This window comes from Lathamus discolor, chromosome 6, assembly GCF_037157495.1.
Source record: "Lathamus discolor isolate bLatDis1 chromosome 6, bLatDis1.hap1, whole genome shotgun sequence".
NCBI lineage: Eukaryota > Metazoa > Chordata > Aves > Psittaciformes > Psittacidae > Lathamus > Lathamus discolor.
This window is the reverse complement of record NC_088889.1, coordinates 50,984,748-51,007,860: the sequence shown is the minus strand read 5'-3', so window position 1 is coordinate 51,007,860 and position 23,113 is coordinate 50,984,748. Positions and strand designations below refer to the sequence as shown.

The window sequence follows — 23,113 nt, the reverse complement described above, 5'->3', positions numbered from 1 at the left end:
GACTTCCAAACGCCACCTGAGATATGTGCTTGTCCTTATCACACCTCAAAGGGAAAGAAGATAGTATGATGCTCCCTGAGGGAGGCCTTTTGGAGTGTTTTCTACCCAAAAACCTAAGCAGCTAGACTAACAGTCTCACCAACCACTTACAGAGAAGCTACCCAGGAAAGCCTCTCAACATTACCCAACTTCAGTGCTGTAATTTGTTTTCAGCAATCAAAGCCCAGCCAAAGCAATACGTATTAGTAGCACAGAAGTTTTAAAAAAACTCATGTTCCTGCTAAAAATAATTAAAACAGATTCTCCAAGTCAATGAGGTGAAAACCAAGTACTCAGACCAAGTTCCCAGGGCAAGGAACACAGAAACACCACAGCCTTAAGTAAAAGTTTCAGCTTCAAACTAGCAACCTTTTCTGTGACCAACTTTGTTCTTTTTCTAAAACAGGAAACCCTACTGTTATTTCTGATGTAGCACAGTATTTAATGCTGATATAATGAAAAAAAAGTAAAGCTCCATTTCACTTTCACATGCCAAAATCCACTGTCTGATAATACATCCCAGTGCTGGCCACAGAGAAAAGAAAGGGAAGGAACATCCATCTGACAGTCTAATACAATTTTACAGCAATACAAAAGAAAAACCCACACAGAGACTACAGCTGTTAACCTACTTTCTACCCATCACCCCAACTTCAGATTGTCTTCCAAACCTGTTCCCAACCATGCTGTGATAAACTTAATTTGCAGCTTCACCAATATTGTTTATACTAAAATAGACTGTCAATATAAAAAATGGGAGTATCACGTTCTCACACGAAGCTACGCAGATTAGATTTTATACTCTTTTCAGAGACTTGAAATAAGGTTGAAAAATTATGTTTGCAACAGATCATTACTTTAAAATTAGGGTAGCAAAGTATTTTCCTTCTCTGAGCAAAGAGACTGCCAGCTACCAGGAATGAGATCATTTCTCCACAGTAGTATTCCAACAAGGAATATTGTTAGATTCAGGCCAAAGTCATAATAAAGATGCTTGTAGCAACAACTTAATCATGTACTTTTCAAATGACCTCTGGGAGTTCTGATGTCATGTTATGACCCACTTGACAAGCAAACACTTTCAGCCCTAAAACTCTGGACACTGGAGAAGCTATTGCAACAGCTATCTAGAGTTCTGTGCACAGAAAAGGAACCTCGTCACACAGAAAATCTTCCTAACAAAACTCAGTGCCAGATCTTATGGAAGGATAAGGTGATACTTGTTTGTTGGTTGTTTTGTTTGGTTTTGGGTTGGGGTTTTTAAAAAAACAAAACAAAAAAACCCCAAACAACAACAAAAACACTCAAAGTAAACTGATTTTACTCACACTCATTCCCTCAGGTTCATTTACTTGTGCTCTTGCACCCACCCATTTGGAAGCACAAAGACTGTGTAACTAAGTGGTCTGGCCAGGATTATTTGTGGAGGCAAGAGACACTGGCCATCAAGTCCTCAAGACGTCTCTTGGGATCTATGACTGGCAATGAAGTCCAACAGATTTCAAACTTTTCCTGTACGTTTAAGTTACAAACAGATGCTTCCAGGGAGGAACAGGGGAACTACTGTATCTGAAGCAATACCTTGGGTTGAGATAAGGGTTATGAAAGTCCAGAAAGACCTGAAATACATGACTTCAGATAACCAAAACCAGTGTTTCATAGGTCTTAAGTATCTTAAATTCAATGTTCTCATGACATGCCTAACAATATTTAGCATTCCTGATTTTGCCTTTTCTCCAAAGGTGAATCAGAGTATATGGACTCTAAAGAACACAAGGGCAGAACTAGACTTAGCAAATCTCTAGTTAGTTTGCTAGAAGTACTTTTTTTAAATTACTTTATGTGTTCACTGAAAGCAAGTATCTTTCTTTGTTCAACGGGTAACTTCTGACATCATGAAACTGACAATGCTGCAATAGTGATTAAACAGTATAAGACCTTTAAATTCTAGCAGAAGACTGTAGGCCTGAAGTTGCATTCAAGTATCTTGATGCTTCTACTTAAATATTTATTTTACTTATCAAGGAGGGGAAAAAAACATGTTTGGCAGAGACAGAAGTAAGCAAGAGTAAGGACATCATTTAATAACTACGGCTATAAAGAAAAGACCTCAAAATTTCATGACACCGTGAATCTTCAGCACTTCTCCTGCACAGCGCTACTGCTCAATCAGCTGGGATAAATCATGCACCCTTTCAAAAAGGCATAAAGGATACATGTTTTTACCCTCCAGGCACCCAGATTTTTGTGTTCATCCATGCAACATCTTCATCACTTGAAGGTATGGTCACCTGTTTCAGTGGCCTCATGTGTGCAGGACTCTCCACACATATGCTGCTAGATGACCAGAAAAGGATCCAGCACATCATGGGGATGTTTGCACTATAAGCATATGGATAAAAGTCTGGCCACATGATGAGCTTCAAGAAACCAGCAAGGGACAGCCTACATCCCAGACAGTACCTGCAGACCAAACACCAGCCAGCCCTGCAGTGCCATCCGCAATCCTGCAGCTACATTTGTTTCAACCTTTCTTACCCTGCATCACAGCCATCACACAGCAGCAGGCGATCTTCGCGGTCACTTCTGCCACACACCTCACAGAAGGTTGGGTCATCCTCTCCATAATTACCCTGAATAATTGTGTTCTCAACAGGAATCTAAATAAAAGAGGGATTCACATTTTATGCAGAATGTAGAACTTTTTAAAACATAGTCACATTATTGCTACCTGCAGCAAAATCAGAAAGTGAATGAACCAAAATGGCTGGTACGTACTTAAACCTTTATTTAGTTCATTCAACCCAAGTAGGACACGATCAAATGCTTGAAAACATCTATCTGAACTTGTTTACTGTCAGACACTAACTGCATTTCAAGAACAGGCAAAAACCAAAGTTCCTGATATCGAAAGTAGTCAAACAAACTAAAAACAAGACAAAAGAGAGCAAGCTTAGCTTTTTTCCTCTTTAAATGTATGATTTAAATATTAATTTGCACCTCTGTTAAAACACACTTAATAATAAACCACCACTTTATGAAAACAGAGCAAAAAGCTCATAAATGTCCCTTGAGAACCAACATGTTTCTGATACTAAGAGCAGTAACAACTCTTCAATATTCATTTGTTAGAGACTGTTAGCACACTGTGCCTTTAAGAGCTCTCCTATTGCCTTCTGTCTCTTTCCCCTTACAAGCCCAAATGATACACAGTAGAGCTGGCAGCTGGACATAAGAAAAAGATCATGCATAACCTTAATTATTCCTATCCATATTACAGCAGCACTTGCGGTATAGAGGGCATTTTCCCCACAGAGACAGGCTTCTCAATGCGTAACAGCTCAGAGTCAAATGTCCATTATGCAAAAGAGGCAGCTATGAAAACCACCCTTTCTGCCATCAGACATGATGCCACACTTCAATCCACACACAGTACTGCAGGAAATGTGTTTAGGGAAGAAGAAAAATTGTAACAGCTCCTTAAAAGGCAATCTCAAAATAGGAAAGAAATAAAATACATCCAGATAGCAAATATCAGAAAAAGATGCTAGAAATGTAAACCTTTAAATAGATATTTGATAGCAACTGACCCTGTTGTTTGCTACAGCAGAAAGCTTACCTTTTTTAAGATTTCACCACCAAAATGTGCCCGAATGTTAATGTTCATGAAGAGGATTCGATCCACTGGACAGGAGTTTGCATTCTAGAAAGATTTAAAAGAAACCATAAAATCCCTATACAGCTAATAAGCACATCTCTTGATTCAATTTTTTAAAAGGACACCTTCAATTATTAATGCAATAAACATTGATGTAATACTCATTTTAACAGCTACTAGGCTTGACTTTTTAAGTACTTAAATCCAACTTACGTGGTTTACAACCAACCCATTGCATCAGAGAAGACATGCATTTTCAGAAAAGCATTTATAATACCAGAGTCATTTAATTATTATTCAATTGCCAGAGTAACACCAAAGTTCTTCTAGATATTGCCTAGAAATACTGCTCATGTATTAGGGCATTTTCCTTCTTTTGGAAAAATGAGCAAGTGGGAATGGCTTACAAATATACTCATTAACAATGACTTTTTTGTTTATTTAACTAATTAATTACCACTGGTACTGCTGTGTGCACAAGAAGTTTTGTTGTAAATCTCACACTGGTTTATGATTACAGGAATTACACAGGTTGTAAGGAACTGAATTCAGAGCAAACTGCTGATTTAGTATTCTCTTATATCTTTCCTATGTGTAAATATTCACTCTCGCAACAGACACCCCCAATCCAACAGTCAAAACAGAATTCAACAAGAGATATACAGAGAAATACACAGAAAACCAGTATTACTGATGTTTTGACTTGAAAAAATAATTTTAGATGGCCTAGAAACACACTTGCTTATGACATTACAGCTTTCAGAAAACCCAACAGATCAGTATGGGTACAAAACAGATCCACACTTCACAAACGTGAAACCTGCAAATGGAGCAGAAACCCAAATCTGTGTAAAAAAGTTTAAGAAAGCAAATATAAACATTACAGTGTTTTGTTCTCATTACAACAAAACAGCATGATCAGAGGGGAAAGAGCAGAGCATGCTGGAAGGCCACAGGACATCAGGGACAAAAGAACTCACCTTAGACCACTCCACAATACAGTCCAAGCAGAAGTAATGGGAACAGTTCTCAGGAGTCCCAACAACCTGATCCCTAAATGTGTTGAGGCAAATGGGGCAGTGTTCACCATCCTCATCAGAAGAAGCACTTGCTCCATTTATGTGTGTCTCTGCTTTCAGAGCATCGGTCGTTCCCTCCCCGCTGGCCTCATTTTCTTCCTCCTCTTCCTCTTCTTCATCATCATCGTCATCTTCACAGTCTTAAAAAGTCAGAGATGAGAAACAGCTCTCGTTGCTGCAGGGCTTCAGCAGCGAGGGCAGAGGGGGTAGGCAGGTACCAGTTCACAGAAAATTTCAAGTAAGCTCATTTTATAGGGCCGCAACGGCAAAGCACAGATTCCCAAGTTTGAGGCAATAATGTTTGCTGTTTTCTGTTTTCCTAAATCCCTTCACTAAAAAGCGATGGATTACTCTGGTAGAAAATAAAGCCTGATAACGTGACTAGTCTTGCAAGAGATTAGAAGGACAGACATCAGAAAAACAGGAGAGTAGGGTATGTCAGGCTACCACTAAACACTAAAAAAATAAAAGTAATAAAGTTATCATATATGCAAGTTCTTGTTTTTTGTTTTTTTTTTTTTTTTAATGCACTCCAGAAGAGAAGCAGCAATAACACACTCATCTGCAGAAAAACAGATTTAAGATTTCACCAATAAATCACAATTTTAAGACTCAGGAGATCTGGGGGCCTAGCTGGAGACTGCTTAGAGAAACTTGGGTTTGAATATAGTTAATTTTAAGCACTCAACACACATTGTTGAAAGGTGTTCATACTTTCAGTGCAAAATACAGAAGTGTCTGTTAGTCGTTCCCTAAAACTTATGAATTTATTTGACATTTTCAAGCAGCAGTGAAAAGTTACCTAAAAAAAAAAAAAAAAAAAAAAAACAACAACCAAAAAAAACCCAACAAATTTTTTTTTTGGGTGGTGCTGTTTTGTCTTTTTTGTCTTTGGTCTTCTCCAGTTTGGACATAGCAGAAAATATTCTAAATAAAGGATTAATAAAACTTTTTGGCACCTGGCATCCATTTTTTAGTCTGTGTTCAAATGAGTCTAACTAGGAACTTGGAAAACTGCGCTCTTGCCTTCCCATCAAGCTTTAAGACGTGATAAAAAACTGTTTTTGTCTATTCAAATAATAATTAGAGTGCAGCAGTTCCAGAAGTACATCATCTACAAAGTACATTTTCAGTAAAACTAACAAATCCAGGTAACATCTATATTCCTTTTTCAAAGAAAACTTAGTCAAGTTTTCTTCCCCCCTCCCTAGCCTTAAAGCAAAACCAATTTATTTCCAAAACTCCCCCTCATAACATTCACTTTAAGGCCCCATGCCAAAGCAAACAAACCTGTTTTTCATAAGTGAAAAAACAGCATCAGCCATTGCTGCAATTCTGGCTTTTTTTTTCTACTCCTGCTGGGACAGAGCTCACTCCTACTGACTATAACTACATCACTTTGGCTAGCAGATAGTCTTCAAATAGAAAAATGCTTTAAGAACTTAGAAACCTGGGAATATTAACTTGTTTACTACTGCAGGCTTTAAGCATCAGCCAGACACAGCAGCATCTGTGGATTTATATTTAATGGTTAATTTTTGGAGGAAAAGTTTTCTTACCACTCTTCCTTCAATTATTAAAAAAAAAAAAGGCTGTTAATGTGCATTAACAGACATACCTTCTAGTTCTTCATCTTCACTTTCTTCTTTGTCCCCCCCGCCTCCCTCTTCCTCAGGGTCATCTTCTTCACTTCCAGTATCATCTTCTGAATCATCGCTATTTCCACCATTGCTTTCTAAAAAGAAACCCGTGGGAGTTGCATTCTTTTTGCTTCTCCTCTCCGTCCCTCCAGGAGCAGGGGGAGGGCAAGAAGTGGGGGAGTGAGTGAACGAGGTTTGTGGTTGGGTTTAAACCACGACAGACAGATAGAACAGTGAAGGTCACACCAGAACTCCAGCTCAGGATGTTCTATATGAACTGAAACCCCAATTTTCTGACTGGTATCAAGGCTGACTGTTCTGAGGAACTCAAGGGAAGCATGCCAGCAGTTTGAGATACAGAATTTAGGAAGCAAGTCAAAACAATTCTCAGGGAAAAATAAATAAATGGTCACTAATATATCTTTACTTCTCTTTGGAGGTTAAACCAAATAGGTTCTTCTATCTAAAATTAGAAATGTGCACATGTAGAGAGGCTGCATTTACCTGTTTCACTCAGGAGCACAAGACTCTGTCTTTTGCTCTTGCCCAGTGCAGCATTCTTGTTTATCAGCTCATCCTGGCTGTCATCATCCATGGCAGGACATTGGAAACTGGCTCTCTGCAAGAAAGGAGACTTCAGTGAGGCAGTGCATCACCTACACAAGCAGAGCAGACATCAGCCCAGCAAAGAGCACCCAATGCATCTGCAGAGATGTGAAGGGTAGAGAGGACATTGCTCCTCACACCACTGATCAGTTTTCCTAGTTTCAAGTCAGAGCTTGCTACGAGTAAGCATTTGTCATTACATGAAGTTTCACACCCCTACTGAGACAGATGAAGCCAGCTGCTTATGAAATTCAGTTAAGCTACAAGATTCAGCTTTATCTTGGGCTCCTGGATGACAGAAGAAGTTATAAGCAGAACTCCCCATTGAATATAGGAATAGAAAACCTGCAAATACCAAAACCATCTATCCTGTGGACTACCAGCAAAACACAGAACTGAGAGGGATCAGAGGCCCTAACAGGATGACAACATGTGTGTCAATCAAAATACTGTCTTGCCCAATTAAAAAGAAACAAGAAGAACTATGTTCAGCTCTGGGCCCCCCCCCCCCCACCCCGTAAGGAGGACTTGGACCTGTTGGTTCATGTCCAGAGGAGGCCACGAAGATGCTCTAGGGGCTGAAGTACCACTTCTACGGAGATAGGCTGAAAACCTGGGGTTGTACAGCCTGGAGAATTCTCCAGTAAGACCACAGAGCAGCCTTATGGTACCTAAAGGGGCTGACAAGAAAGCTGGAGAGGGACTTCTGACATGGGCCTGCAGGAAAAGGACAAGGGGAATGGTTGTAAACTGACAGAGGATAGACTCAGATTAGGAAGGAGTTCTCCCCTGTGAGGGTGGTGAGACACTGGCACAGGTTGCCCAGAGAAGCTGTGGCTGCCCCATCCCTGGCAGTGCTCAAGGCCAGACTGGATAAGGCTTTGAGCAGCCTGGTCTAGTGGAAGGTGTCCCTGCTTGTGGCAGGGGAGCTGGAACTGGATGATCTTCAAGGTCCCTTCCAGCCCAAAACATTCTGGTGATTCTATGAAAGATTACATATTTTAGATCTTTTTTAAAAAGGGCCTTTTCACAGCTGTCATGAAACAGAGAAGTCTCAGATCTCATAACCATCATGCCACAGAAAGGAGAAGACTTGATTTGGTGCATACTAATGCAATCACATTAATTGCTGTGCATTAGCACAGACTGGCAATAAAACTGACAAATACTGAGAGATGCTTCATGATCTAAATTCATGATGACAATTAAACCAGAGCTTTTAATACATAACACTACAAAGTGTTCAGACAGGCAGATCCCTGCAAACTTCTATAAGCAAGTAATGGAAAAAATATAACTAGCTGACACTTACAAAGCTAGATATCATATCTGAATACCAGAAAAAAAAAACACCTGGATTCTCCAACAAGCACAGCACAGAAGTTTCAATCAGGTGCTCTTCTCGCTCCACATTACATATCTTGCATATTAAGAGAAGCTTTGGAACAAAATGTTATGTTTTATTCAAGTGCTCTTGATCTGTATCTTTACTTGCACACTCCCTTTTTGAGCCACGTAGCACAGCTCTACGCTTAAGAGCCTTAAAAATGCAGACTTCGCTAAACCAGACTGAACTGCAAATGGAGTCTTCAATGCTCAGGGAAAAAAATAAAAAGCTAGAAAGAAAAAAAGATGGAACTTCAACAGAAAAACCTTCCTGGTAAAGATCTGTTGTAACTTCAGGAAAAATCTTGCCTAAGAAGAGGTTTAAACTTTTAGCTGAATTTGCGACTATTAACAGGAATGTGCTTAAAAACAGTTTATGCTGGCTGAAAACACACAGACTCATCAAAAGCCAGGGACTCCAAGACTTAACTTAAAAAATAAATAAATTTAAAAAATTGGCAGAAACATTGTGAATTTTTCAAGTTTCAGCAATGCATACATATGAATTATTCAAACTCAAACTCGGTTATGTAACACCCTCCAAAAGCCTAAGCTAGCCACAGCAGCGCAAAACTCATGTATCCCAGCTGCAACACCACCACAAGGGCAGAGTCTGTCAGCACCAGTCCCACAGCAGGGCAGCAGCAGGCATGTTTGTTATGTGTGAATTTACATTGTGTATTCGGATTTTATGCAGAACCTCTGTCCGTACCACTTTCTCATTGGCCTGCTGTGGAATCAGAGTGGGTTCCTGCTCACTCATCACTGCCCGAGCCATGGAGGACAACACAGACCAACCCAAAACCACTGTGATAAAACTGTGGATGAGCCTCCACTTCACCACCACAATGACCTTCATTTCCCAGCTCCCTAGTTCTCCTTAAAGCAAAGCAATCAGCACAGTGAGGAAAGGACCTTTTTCTTTTTAAAAATGATTCCCACAAACTACAGTTCTGACCAACATACGCCCAACTGCATTGCCAAACAGCATGCATTTCTTCACTGCTGTGGACTGAAACAACTACCCATGTTATTTTTGCCCTGCTGCCCCATGGAAAGATATCCTTTAAGCACAGAAGCAAACAAATCAGCACTTGTGACTTGACAATCTAAACTGACATATTTATGCTGCAAACGTAAGCTTGTACTTTGCTCAGAGGCAAAACTCTGAGTTAAGGAAAATCTGGTACCGCAGTAAGCAATCAAGTCTTCAAATCTTGTCGGTAAAGAAAATGTCTGGTTTGTGGATAGTTGGGAATAGACAAACAGAAACCAAGAGAGATGAAGTAAATTTGAGATTTTAAGAACTTCACAGATCTTACTTTACAAATAACCGTTTCCAAACAGTACAGCTGCTCTAAAGGAAAAAAAAAGAAAGAAGGAAACCCAAGCTGATTATACACCTAAAATTAGAGCTTGTTCTCCTATTTTTTAAGAATAATAAGCAGGACTTCCAAGTGTTTGTGTTTTGTGGGGTTTTTTTTCTTATGGGGAGACATTTCAGACAAATTACCACTATGAAACACATTCATGATATACTTCAGAGAGCTCACCCACCTGTACAAAAGCCCAGCTTTCATTCCAGCACTTACATATCAGAATTCTTCCAACCCCCACAAAGTTAGGACCAGCAGATACAAAATACACAGGAAGCATTTTTTTATTATTATTATTTAAACCAAGAAGTTTGTTTAAGGAGGAGACTGTAGTCATTCCTCTGAGGCAAACCTTGACTATGCACTTCTGTAACACAAAAGCCCAGACTGCTAAAAAGCAGACGGTTATCCCTGAAGGCCATTCGACTGAGGCAATTACAGCTGCTTTCAGTTTGGGGGGTACCAAGGAACTGCCCTCACTGCTGTACTCAACACCTTGCTGCTTGGTCACTTGGAAAATCCAAAGTGTGCAGTACTCTGCATGCAGCCCTTCAGCAGCAGAGGCTCTCACGTCTGCTGGCCCTCTCATGTGAGAGGATCCCACTTTGAAGACCCTATTCAGGGCAATTTAGGATGCACCCCACAGCAGGCAGGTTGCAAACACAGATGCAGGATAACTTGGCCAGAGATCACTTGTCTTTGGGTTCAATACCACTAACGCAAGACATCACCACTTACAGCAAAACCTATTTCAATTCCCTGGGCAGGTGCATCATTCACGAGTGTGCAATGTGCATACAGAACATCCAGTGTTTGAACTACAGGTTGCACGCTACATCTGCTAAAGGCAGATACTGTACTCCTCCTTAACATCCTCGTTTTCAGATCCCCATTTAGAAGAGCCTCACAATATTTTAATCAAACATTAAACTGCAAAAACCCAGTGAGTGCATGGCAGGTGTCTGATCACTTCGCATGCACCAGCTCTTTTCCTCAGCTCTAGGCTCCCTTCACAAAGGCACAATCTCTCTCAGGCCTGTAGCATGTGCACTGAGCAGTGCGTGCCTCCTGCAGCATGGGCTCTGCAGCTGTATACATCATAAGCTTGGGCTTTGCTATTAAGACGTATTACACTTTTACATCAAGCCATCTTAAGCCATTTTAATTGTACAATCAAACAGCAATTACAAATACTTTCTTCAAGCTGTATTAGCAACAGCGTTTTCTGTTGGCTTTAAGAACAAAGAAGATTGTTTACTTAAGTGCTTGTTTGAGAAATGTTTGTTCTGGAGGAAACATTCAGTTTTTGAACTATAATCCTTTCACCACAAATCAGTATTTTAACATACTTTGAGTATGTTCCAGCTAGAAGGCAAGTGCAGGTTTCTAACCATAAGAGGAGCCATGGCCTGCAAAACACACTCAAGTTCCGTGTCACTCTGACACGAAGCCGACGGAGCCGCCTACAACAGTGAGTGATTCTCCCAGTCACGTGTGCCTTCCTTTCCAGCACCAACCCCTTTCCTCCATTTCCAACTTCTTACAGTAGTGTCTAGTTTTTAGAAACAGAAGAGCTGCTAGACAAGACATTCACTTTAATCTGCTTTGGTAATGTTTAGGATTATACACAGGCAAAGAAGCAAGTCAGATGGACTTTCTCACAGGGTAGTTTTGAAGGCTGATCTAATGTGCAGTTACTGAGCAGTCATATTACAAAGAGCAGCTATAACTAAATTTAAATCTACTAAATATTCAGACACCTGAGCTTTCAGTTCTTGTTGACACATCTGCTTTATTTGTTGGTTTTCCATTTTGGCCCCTCTGGAAAACCACTGTCACACATCAGAAAGCATCTGGCTTTGTTTCCAATTTCATAGGCTGCACTGAAAGAATGTTGTGAAAATCATGGTTGTACCTGGTTGGAAAACATCTGGATATGGGGTGACTAGTATCTGCCACCACCACATTCCAAAGGTGAAAATAAGAGGAATTAAGAAGGGAAAGTATTCAAACTAACAAGTCTCCTACAGCTTAGAACCATACAGTTCCAATCTCTCTTTCACAGGGAGCTTTAAAAAAGCCCTCTGAATCTAAATTTAGATCTGACTTTTCCCTGTTTAAGTCACAAAAGGATTATCTCTTAAAAACCACTATTAGAATTGCCCATGCAACAATTTAAATAATGGATGTATCTAAGAACCTAGCAGATAAGGCACAGAAAATTAATGCTGGGGTAGGTAAGGAAGCCCTTATCTTTCCCCCATCCTGGTCCTACCCTAAAATTTAGCCACCCTAAATTCCAAGATCAAAACTGTCCGTCAAAGCTCCCCCAGGAGCTGACATGTGCTCCCCACTCTTCAGGAGTGTATGTATGTTAGTAATGCAAAGAACAGGCTTTGCAAAGGCACTTTTGAAGCGCAGCATTTTAGCCCGAGGAGCAGCTGGGTGTTTTGTACCTCTGCATTCAAAGCAGCAGCCAAGATGTATACAGTTCCCAGCCTGCAATTCCCTGAAGCCACTGGCTCCATTTCCAGCTGGGAATCAAACACTCTCCAATGCTGCACATCCTCCTTTTTCTCAGCAGGCTTCTTTTCTTAGGAAGAATCACCCTTACTGGCGAGTTCCTTTCACGCCATTCCCATCTTTAACTACAGCCTTCCCTGCTGTTTACGGGCTGTGGGGAAAAGCAAAACGAAACACTGCACTTTTATGTGTTGGGGTGGGGTTTTTTTTGTGCATTCCCATTAACAAAAGGTCTCAAGACCTACTGACCTTCAAGAAAAGAAACAACACAGCAAACACCTCTGCAACACATCAGCAATGCATCTATGTCACAAGCAGCAGGAAGAACAGTAACCAAGCCTACAAAAAGCCCCACACCTCACTGTTACTGAACACGGGGCACACAATGAGGGGCACTGGTTACACAGCTTTAAAACCTGTCAGTAAGTATAGGTCCCTCTAGGCTACGTCTTTAAGCCCAAACACGCTTTGCAATAAGCTAATCTGTTAAAAAACCGCTCGCACAAAAAGCCTGATTTCTGCTTTTTAGCAGGGACCCACTAACTCCCTGGTAGAAAGCTGAAATAGCTCACAACTTCTTCCAACACACTCACACGTGCAGCACAAACAAACGGAAGAGGAGCGAAAGGGACGCCAGAAACACTGGGTTGTACGCAGTAAGTCTTCGCAGCATTAGATGAAGCTGCTGTACGGCTCCGGATCACCCCCCAGCACGGGGCCGCCGTCGCGCAGGCCCTCGTCGCGCAGACGGATGCCGCGGCCGCCGCCGCCGCTTGCTCGACCGCATCCCACCCCTTGGGGCCGTTTCCGGGCTAAAGGCGGCTGCGGGCAGAGCGGAAGCAGCCCCGCGGCAGGCCGCGGCAGCCCCCCCGCAGCGGCCCCGCTCAGGCGCACCTTCCGCCAGCCGTTGCTCAGAGTCAATCGCCGCGCAAGCACCTCTGTAGGGACTGAATTAAACACATACAAACAGCCCGGGCGCGCGGCGGCTGTCCCCTCAGGAGCCGGCAGCACTCCGCGGAGGAGCACGGCGGCTCCGCGCAACTGCAGCCCGCGGCGAGGCCCGGCCTGGCCCCGCCGCCCTTCCCCCGGCCCAGGCCAGCCCCAGAGCTACCGCCCCGTGCCCGGGCACTCACACGAGGAGAAGGCTCCAGCGCTCACGCCACCGGGCCGGGCAGCGCCAGGCCGCGTCACCACCGTGAGCTGCACGGCAGGAACCCCCCCCACCTCGGAAGTGCTGCGGGAACACATCCGGGGCACGGCGGTGCCGCCGCCCGCCGGAGCAAGACTGAGCCACTGCGTGCGGGAGGGGGAGCGGGAGAGGAGCGAAGCGACAGGGGGAACCATTCGAGGAAAGGGGGGAACAGCACGGCCGCGAGACTGAACCATCGGAGGAGGGGTGCGCCGGGCTATACCACCGCACCGCCCTGAGGGGAAGGAGCTGAGGCCCCGTGGGCAGCGCCGGGCAGCGGGACTGCAGGGCTGCGCTGCCCCACAGGAGCCGAGCGGACAGGGGCACCCCCCCTGCCATCCCCGGGGTGCTCGCTGTCCCTTCGGTCGGTGTCCCCAGGCTTGCGGAGTTGAGGCTGTGAGGCCGGCGGGGAGCTGGCGGGGCCGGCCCGGGTGCTGCCTTCCCTTGCCGCAGCCTGACAGCCCGACCTGGGCATCGGGGTCGGGGCTACGACCCCCGGAGCAGCCGTAGGGGAGGCCGGTGGAGCGCGCTTTGCCACCCCGGCAGGCTGCGCCCGAGACACGCTGTTCTCGGAGGAGGAAGGCGTGCGGTCCGTGCGGGCGCGCATCAGCCTTGAGTTCCTCTGTCAGGCGATGCAGATCGCGGCTGGCTTTTTTTCCCCTCTAAGTACGCGTGGCTGATCCCAGCCCAAATGTTCCCGTTCTGCTGGGTGATAGCACGCACGTACCGGAGGAAGGGCTGTTCCCCCTCTCGCAGTGTCCCACCAGCCGTGGTGTTCTGCCCAAGCCCCGGCTCTCCGCCGGGCGGGGAGCGCAGCCCTGGCTGCTCGGACGTGACCCAGCGCTAACGCGCACGTCCTCGCAGACACTCGGGCCATTGTCATGAATCAGATGGGGGCCAGGGTTGAAAGCCAGAGCCCTTTCCTGACCGCACAGAGCGGACCAACCCCTGCTCTGGCCGTGCTGCCGCCTGCCCGCTCAGGGCTTCGGGAGCGGGGCGAGGCGGGGTTGAGGGTGAGCACCCTGCTGAAGCCTTTCCCAATGAACACAACCGCGTTAAGTTTGAGAAGACGCGATCTGCGCTGTCAGGGGGGCAGCTTTTTAATTGCACAGTAATGGTCGCGGCGGTTGCTGGGCCCCGGGGGCATGTTTTACCCTTTTGGCTTCCTCCCCGAGCCCGCGGGCTCAGTCCCCGCTGCACGACGGCACCGGCAATGAGGGCCGGGGGCTGCCGGGCGGTCCGCGGCGCTCCCCCGCAGTCAGCGGGCGCTGTTCACTGTCACCGCTCACACCGGGCAGCTGGGAACACAGGGAAGAGCCGCAGGGCTGGAATAAGTGGGGGCTCTCCCCCGGGAAGCACCGGCCGTGTCAGCAGGAAGTTTTATCCCGGAGATTAAGCGCTGAGCCACGAGCTCGTTCGGAGCTGTCGGGGGAGCAGGGGCAAAGCACCCCAGTCCGGAGCCTCGCCAGGGCAATGGCAGGCCCCGTCCTCCAAGCCCTGCGGGGTCTTACTGTACGTTGGAACACACAGCAGCCCATCTCAGCCTTCGCTCGGGCAGCAGGCGAGCGCTTCGCCCGCCACAGCCTCGCCGGCCGTGCTCGACTGGACCGCAGCCAGCCCCGCTCCGAGCTGGACGGTTTAATACGGCGCGCAGGGAGGTCCGAGCAACGTGCCGACAGCCAGCTGTGCAAGCACCGCTGCGAAACACACTCCTTCCCTGTCTGCTCGCAGCCGGGGAAGGAAGGATTTAACGTATTTATTTATTCACTTTAAAACCAAACATGAAATGTCAGGCACTGCCTGCAAGAAGAGACGGCAGCCCACGGCACGCGTGTCCCGAGGAGCAGCCCGGCAAGGAGGGGTCCGGGCAGCACCCAGCCACGTTGCTCCACACAAAAATACCTGGTTTTAAACAGAGTGACAATTTCCACGGGCGTGACTCGCTTTCGGCGCTGGTTCAGGGGCCTGTGTGCCTCGTAGCCGATTTCGCTCCAGTGTGGGCGCCAGCCCTGTACTGGGGAAGACGTTAAAATACGTGACTTTTTCCCTATGGCTGCTGGGTGAAAACAAAAAAGCCCCACACAACACGGGCACGAAATGGCAACAGAGACTGTCATTGTGCGGGCTGTCACGCAGAAGGGGGCTGTCCCCATCCCCCCTGCCCACCGGCAGCGGGAGAGCAGAGCCGCGGATGGCTGGTACACGCTCCAGCAAAATACATAGGGAAATCCTTCGCAGTCGATAATCGCCCCCGGCTATCAGGGAGCCCGCTTGCTTCCAAGTCTTGCACCACACCTTGCAGGAAGAGCACCAGGTAGCAGAACGCCCGTCAGAGCCGCGACAGTTTCCTCAAGGGATGCAGAATCAGTGCCTTCTCCTAGACAGCGTGTGTTACCCGTTCAGCAGGGATGTGGTGTCTGGCCCGTTTGGTCAGCAGCCACTTTTGCACCCCTTTCTCTTGAACACCAGCAGTGTGAATGAAGTGAGGGGTCCCACTACGTGTGCCAGCGCCCCAGACACGCTCTAGTTTCTGGTCTGTTTGGGGAAGGTAGTGTGTCTTTGGGCAGACGGGAGCCAGAGCCACACACCCGGCTCTCCGTGTGCGTGCAGCAAGGCTCTTCACCTCCACAGGACAGTGCTACGTCCATCCAGCACTACCTTTGCCGCTTGCGAAAACCCTCGCTGGAGCACCCCAACACTGTCAGCGTTTCAAGCGTTTATTTGGCTGACAGCTTGTAGGTTGGTGGACAAGAGTGAGATCTCACAATACGGATGTCCAGAAGGCTGCCAGCTGTGCTTTTTTGGGTGGGGGGGAAAGACGCTACTGGAAGAAGACACCCGGGTCATCTGGTCCCTGACCCCGGGGTTCAGTGGGGGCTCCAGGCCGCGGGACCGCCTGGAGCAGCACTCTGCGGCCAGGTTTTCCAACCTAGAGAGGAACGAGGGGAACAACTATATAACAGATGAGTGCAACGAGGTGAAATTCACCACCACGACGTGCAGAGCGGCAGCGGGGGGCACACCGCCGCAGCACACCCCCCCCCTCCCCGCCTACGTGCGCCCCGACACTGCCCTGATGGCACGGCCCCGGCGGACCGTACCATGGGCCGGGCTGCGGCGGGGGGCGGGAAGGGGACGGAGGGGAAGTAGGGAGAGAAGTGGGGGGGGCAACGGGGCTCCGTGCAGCGGGGAAGGGGCTCTCCGCGGGCGCCTGCCGGGTAAAGGGGGTGCCGCCAGCGGCCGCCGACATCGGGCTCAGCGGCGAGGGAGGGGAGGGGGTCGGCGGGGCGGGGTGAGCGGGAGGCGGGCGGCGGTTCAACAGGTACAAATGGTTCCTCCCCGCAGCAGCGACGTGCAGAAGCGAACGCGCCGCGCCCGCTGCTGTCACTGACGGGGGGGCGGAGGAGGCCGCTGCCGCCGGGCGGTGGCGGCGCCGCCATTGGGCCGCGCGCTGTGGGGGCGGGGCCGGCGGGCGGGCGGGCGGCGTCGCTATTGGCAGGCGAGGCGCGGTGGGCGGGGCGAGGGGCCGCGGCGCGCGGCGTGGGCCGGGCCGGGCCGGGGCAGAGCGAGAAGTTGGCGGCGGCGGCGGCGGGGGGAGCGCGGAGCCGCGGAGCGCAGGTGAGCGGCGGCCGGGGCGGGAGGAGGCACTTCAACCCCGGGGGGCGGCTCGGGGGGGGCTGTCCCGGCGGTGCGTGCGAGGAGCTGCGGCCCCCCGTGCCGGGGTGCGCACGGACCGGCACGGCGCGACCCCCTTCCGCGCCAGACCCATCCTTCGCGCTGTCGCCTGTGCTGCTTGCGCGCCCCGCCGCTCCCCGTCATCCTCCAGGAGCAGGTGAGCCACTGACTAACGCACATTGTGCTCTCGGCGACTCCACTGTGCGTGTGACAGCGGCTAACCTGCTCCTCGGACACCGCTGTGCGGCCGCCTCGCCTCCACGAACCCGCGCCGCGACGCCTGCGTCCCCTCCGTGCCACCCAAGTGAGGGGCTTCGGCGTGAGGAGGAGTCGTCCCCCTGTGAAACGGCACTGTCCTGCCTCCAGCAGCTTCCCTTCCTCGGCCGGGCAGACCGCTGACATGCAGAGATAGCGCCTTGCAAGTAGCCTCGCGGCGTGGTGGAGTGTGAAAGGATCGAAGGTTTCATGCAGCCGGGCTCGCTGTGTCCAGCGCCAACGGAGATGAGTGGAACGGGCCGTGGAGGTGTGCGGGTGCTAGGAGCCCGTGGTAAAGTTGCGCCGGAGGGATGCTGTGCCCCCCTCTCTCCTTCCCTGCTCTTCTCCAAAGTCAGTAAGTGCTAGTGGACTCCGTATCAAGTTAAAGAGGCGCTTCATCCCAGCCAGTGACGTCTTGATACCCAGTCAGTGACTAACTGAAGTGCTATTGCCAAGGGTGTGTTAACAGAAGAAACTGCCTGGTATTGCCCCGGATGAGTCACCTTTAAAGGGAGACTCTCTAGTCTGTTAAATGAACAACAGAAATAAGCTTCGCTTTGCTTTTCTCTGGCCGTTTTGTTTCCCGTCCAGCCCCCCATCCTTGCACCCAGCTTTCCTCTCCTTGTGCCAGGGCTCTATTGGGTCCCCAGCCTTTGGCTGGGTTCTGGCAGAGCTGCCTTGCACCATCACACCGTGATGTCACGCAGGGGACTCTGACTTCATGGCCCTGAGCAGCAGGAAGGCGAGCTGGGCAGACTCCTCCAGCCGCCCAGAGTGGCTGTCACTAGAAACGGAGGAAGTGACGAAGCAGATTGCTTCTCCTACAAAGTTCTCTCTTGCAGTTTTAGACTGGTGAAGAAGCCGTGTAGTTGAAACTTACCTTTTCTAAAGCACAGCGCTGCTTTACCAGCAGCTTAAACTCATAATAGCCAGCCAGGATTCACCACAGCCTGCTGAGGTGTCCTGAAAGGGCTCAGGTCTTCTCCTTGTTGCTCACATGTAGCTCTGGAGTTGTTGTAAAGGCTTGATCTGGAAGAGTCAGCAGTGCTCTGGTCAGTAAGTAGTTAATTCCTCAGAAGGCAGAGCAACATCCTCTGCGCTGATAGAGACCGTCACGGAGTAATTTTGCCTGTCCCCGTCTCTCCTGCATGCACTCATTTGTTGTGTCTCCCTTTGGGTCCTGGATGAGCATCTGCTCTTCTGCAAGAAAAAATCAGCTCCCTCTGTGCCCCACGCAGACTGGGTGAGCCCACGGTGCTCAAACAGGGTGAAAAGAGAGGAAAACCACCTGAATTCACCAAAGCTGCTTTCTCAGTTGTTCAGAAGCCAGATAGGCCTTTTTTGACTGGGGGTGTCAGATAAGTTCACAGCTTTCTCAGCCGCAGAAGGCTTTCCTCCTCCCTAGCTACACTTACAGCATCTCCCCACTGCTAGTGCCGAGCAGACAGGAGCACAGCGTAACCACGTGGAGAGCAGGGAAGAGGGAAACCTGGTGCAAGATACACCTGTGTATGAGCGTGTCTGTGAACACAAACTGAAGCCCCGTGGTCCCCTACCACCCCATTTCATCGGGATGTGTAACTGTGCATGTAACAAACCTGCATCTGAAAATGAAGGTGCTTTGTTTCTTTTTGAAGAAATATCCCTGTGTCTGGGACTGTGCTGCCCAATGACTAATCGCTGGAGATGCCACTGGCAGAAGCAACTCTGTGGGTTGCCTGGCAAGGCTTGTCCCAGTTCCCATGAGTAGCACTGTGGTATGAATTTCCCACTACCTATGGAACCATCCTGCTCAGCTCCAGTAAGCAAAGGCAAGGGGTTGAATTGAAGTTTGTTTGGTTTTGCTTTTATTTTGTGTCTCTCTCCAGTAAGCGGTGGTAAGTATACAAATTAATTCCTGGTTTTAGCATTCTTGTGGCATGATTCAAAACTAAGCTGCTGTGCTGTCACCTGAAGTCTTCAATAAATAGTGCAAAACCAGTGTTTGAGTGCTTATTACTGTATTACTGGGCGCTAGACCAGGTGAAGAGGAAAGCTGTACATTCTCAGTGACATGTCTGATGTGCATTGCATGCCCCATGCCTCCTATCTTTTACCTCTGCAGCCAGTGAAGGTGGCTTGAAAAGGAGAGTAGAAGGGGTGCTACCTGGTTGTCTCTCAAGCAGAAAGCGCAGCACCAGGGCTAAGATACCCCTTAACTTCATGGGTTTTGGTAGCTAATAAACAGATTGGTAAGAACATGCTTAGCCTGGCAACAAGAATAGTCGGTGCTAAAAGTTCTTGCTCAGAACTGATGCTGTAAGATTTCTGGGGAGAGGCAGGGGTGTGCTTTACAGGAGGGGAAGACGCTTGGCTGTCAGGCCCACTACACTGAAGGGACTTCTCTGTTCTCCTCACATATTTTGTTCTCTTATTTCAGCTCCTTGCAGAGGGAAGCGAGCAGGCCTCACGCTTCAAGCATTGTGCTAGGAAGCGCCTACCCTGTTCTGTCTGTAACGTGTGCCAGTAGCAGGTTGGTGGTGAGCCTCACCGAAGGAGCAAGCTGGCCTGTGAGGAATAGAAGGAGTACATGAATTGTTTAAGAGGGAGTCAGTCAGTTAAATGCAAGCATGGACTTACATAATACATCCTAAAAAAAAAAAAAATAAAAAAAAAGGAATAAAATTTCTGCTGGCAGCAGGTTCCATTGGGAGAGAAACTTGCTCATCCATAAACAAGGAAATTTCCCGGCTTCCTCTAGTGCTTTATGATTTTCAAAATCTTTTTCGGTTTTTGGTTTTTTTCTCAGGGCAAGGTAGAATGCACTCGGTCTTTACCCTGAGACAGAGAAAGGAAAAACATCATAGGGAGAGCAGACAGTGCTCCCTGCACGGACACATGTGCCAGTTCAAGGAGTTTCTATTCTCCCTCTGCAATGAGCTACCCTCGTAGGAGCTGTGTGCCCAGGAGCGAGCAGCAGAGCATCTGTACACAGCTTGGGGAGCAAAACCAACAGGCATTTTCTCCTCCAGTCATTCACACCTTTCCTTATGTAACTGGTGCTGAAGCGTGTGCTTTAGAAGCTGCTTGCCAAGTCCAGGGGCTGGGAGGCAGCACGAATGCTTGCTTCTAGCACTCTAGGTGAGATTTAAAGACAGATGCTGAGGAACTCGTACAAACCCGTGACTGCAAACTGGGTGTCTTTCAGACGTATGCAGCTGTGCTGCCCTTGAGGAACTGTACTGGTCTGGGGCAGCACCATCTGCGGAAGATGCCTGACCCAAAGAGCTGGCACAGCCCAGGGTAGATGGGTAAGGAGCTGGGAGCCATTTTATTTGCTTATGCAATATTAAATTATAGGAATTGTGTAGCACAGAAAGGAGAAGAGGCCCAGGGGGGCTGGAGGTGGCTGAACTGCTCTCCTCAGCAGTGCCTTGGCCTGAGAGGCTGCAGAGCTAATTGAAAATAAAAACTCAGAAGGATGCTGGGGCTGTTCACCAGTGAAAAAAACAGGTATGTCCTTTGCGTTGTGATTGCTGGGTGCCACTGGAGCTGGTGGTGAGAAGCATTCGAGGAAGGAGAAGCCCTGAAGCCCATTCCTGCCTGCCACAGGGAAGGAAGAAGCTGGTCCACAGCTCCTGAGGGACATGGGGACATGGCTGTCCTCCATTCACCCAAGCACAGCATCCTCGAGGCACCTGGTATGCTTGGATCCCTGCCTCAGCCACAAGCAGCTGGTTGTTCCCTCTCCAGTACGCATCGTATGCTGGGCTTTTGGTTTGTGTTTTTGTTTTTAAGGGAAAAAACAATAATTCATTTGCTTTGTTTTAATCTCATAACAATGAGTAATTCCTTCCTAGCACTCTGTAGTGGCCTAGAAAAGGACAGCATCATCTCCACTGTAGCAAGAAGGCTTCTCCCAGGGCATAAAATTTTAATTAGGAACAATCACGCAGCCTTGAAATGGGAATTGCGAGCAGCAAAAAAGTCAAACCATCAATAAAATATTCAATGGCAGAAATGTATTATTGACACAGCCTTTGGAGCAGAGAAAGGCAGGGGAGCCAGAGCAGGTATCGAGCTTCACTGGGTTAAATAACACATGGGGACCTGCACGCTCCCCATGCCATTGCACCCCCCCCTACCACCACCACCACCACCCCGCTCCGCCATTGCACCCCCCCAGTGCCAGGAGGAATATAGGTCACCCGCGGGTAGGAGTTTCCCAAGGTAATAAATGAGTTTGATTAACGCCTCTCCCCACTCTGGTGTGCACCACAGCAGGGAGAGAGGCATTAATCAAAGTAATTTATCACCTTAGAAAACACCGCTCCCTTTGCAGCAGCTGGGTGATGGTTTATGGGACACAAAATGCCACAGCCTTGCACTGGAAGAGCAGAGATAGCCCCGAGCCATGGCACTCACCCTAACCCCATGTGTGATTCTTAAATCTCTGAGAGATACAGCCACGTCACACTGTCCCCCATCCCATACATCAGTTCTGAATCCTGCATCCCAGTACTCAGGGCCAAAATCTGCAGTGATGCATATTTTTTAAACCCGTATTTCCCCTCCTATTCCCCTGCCCCAAGGCAGAGTGATGCTGGTTTGACCTGTCAGATCACAGCTGAGTGGAAGTGACCCACAAAAAGCATCATCAAATATATAAGCAGAAGCGCGGGGCAGAAATCCTATGCAAAATCAGATTCAGATTAATTTTCTGCCCTGTTTTTTCCAGCAGGAGGTGCCATAAGCAGTGACCCTTTGGTCTTTATTCCCATTTATTTTGCAGAAGGCAAAGTTACAGGTTTAGCCCCCAAACCAGAAGATCCAGTTTTTAACCTGTGGAGGTCAGCATTTCAGGGCACACAGAGAACTTTGCACAACATCCCAAATCTGGCCATGTCCAAGGCAAGTGGGTTTTCTGAACCTGCTTTTTTGGGTGTTTTCCCCCCAAGCAGCACTGAAATGCTCTTTACAACCTCCATCACCCTCTGCTTCTCTCCTATCAAGATGGAGTCTCACTTTTAAAAGCAAGAGAGTCCAAAAAGCTGACTGCAAGAAGCCCAAAAAGGAAGCAAACAGGAGAGAAACTCCAAGATGCGGCTGCACAGAGCAAACAGTTTTACCTCATTTTCCCTGACATATGTGATTTAAGGAGGAAGAAGAAAAAAACTTAACAAAAAACCCAACCAGCCCCAAAGCCCCAAACCCCATGATTCAAAAAAGACAACTCTGAAGTTGCATCTCCTCACTACAGCAGCTCTCCTGTTGTAACTGGTTGCACCAGCGCTCTCCCAACAAAGCACACTTTAATCCTTCAGTATCACTTGACCAACCTGCTGAGCTGCAGTGGCATCTCCAAAAATCAGCTTTGAGAGGGGCATGTCCCCAGGGCCCAGAGCCCAGCGGTCTCTGGAGAGATGGAGAGCAAGAGCAGACATTCTTGCTTGCAGTTATCCAGGGGTAGACAGAGGGGCTTGAAGGCAAATGAGAGGTTTCCCCCTTACCTGCTCTTATCTGCAGCCAAGCGCTATTCCCTTCGCCTCCTGTCCTAAAATGCTCCATGCTGCGGCTGTGCATTATTAAAATGCTGCCATGTTTCATCCCAGAGACGGCCGGCCTCTCATCAGAGACAAGCTTCATCCGCTGGTTGTAAAGCACTTTGTGATTTAAAACAAAATAAAAATGAAATAAATAAGAACAAA

At 48.0% G+C, this 23,113-nt stretch overlaps 1 protein-coding gene and 1 long non-coding RNA gene across 4 annotated transcripts in view; one reads left to right on the top strand and one right to left on the bottom strand.

Annotated features, from left to right (window-relative positions):
- PHRF1 (PHD and ring finger domains 1) overlaps positions 1-13,576 on the bottom strand; it is a 31,976-nt gene extending 18,400 nt beyond the window's left edge. For 2 of the 3 annotated variants that reach the window (XM_065686840.1, XM_065686842.1), the window contains exons 1-6: positions 13,441-13,576; positions 6,921-7,035; positions 6,395-6,511; positions 4,678-4,916; positions 3,659-3,742; positions 2,578-2,699 (exon numbers count right to left, since the gene is read on the bottom strand). In XM_065686840.1, the coding sequence (XP_065542912.1) occupies positions 2,578-2,699; positions 3,659-3,742; positions 4,678-4,916; positions 6,395-6,511; positions 6,921-7,011 (653 nt within the window). In that variant the 5' untranslated portion in view covers positions 7,012-7,035; positions 13,441-13,576. Of the gene's footprint in view, positions 1-2,577; positions 2,700-3,658; positions 3,743-4,677; positions 4,917-6,394; positions 6,512-6,920; positions 7,036-12,900; positions 13,083-13,440 lie in introns of those variants that run through there. The other variant, XM_065686841.1, reaches the window with a different exon arrangement.
- A 3,473-nt stretch (positions 13,577-17,049) lies between these two features.
- LOC136018004 (uncharacterized) lies at positions 17,050-19,406 on the top strand. Its single transcript, XR_010614184.1, has 2 exons — positions 17,050-17,114; positions 17,538-19,406. It is a non-coding gene; the product is annotated as an uncharacterized LOC136018004 (long non-coding RNA).
- Positions 19,407-23,113: the final 3,707 nt, after the last annotated feature.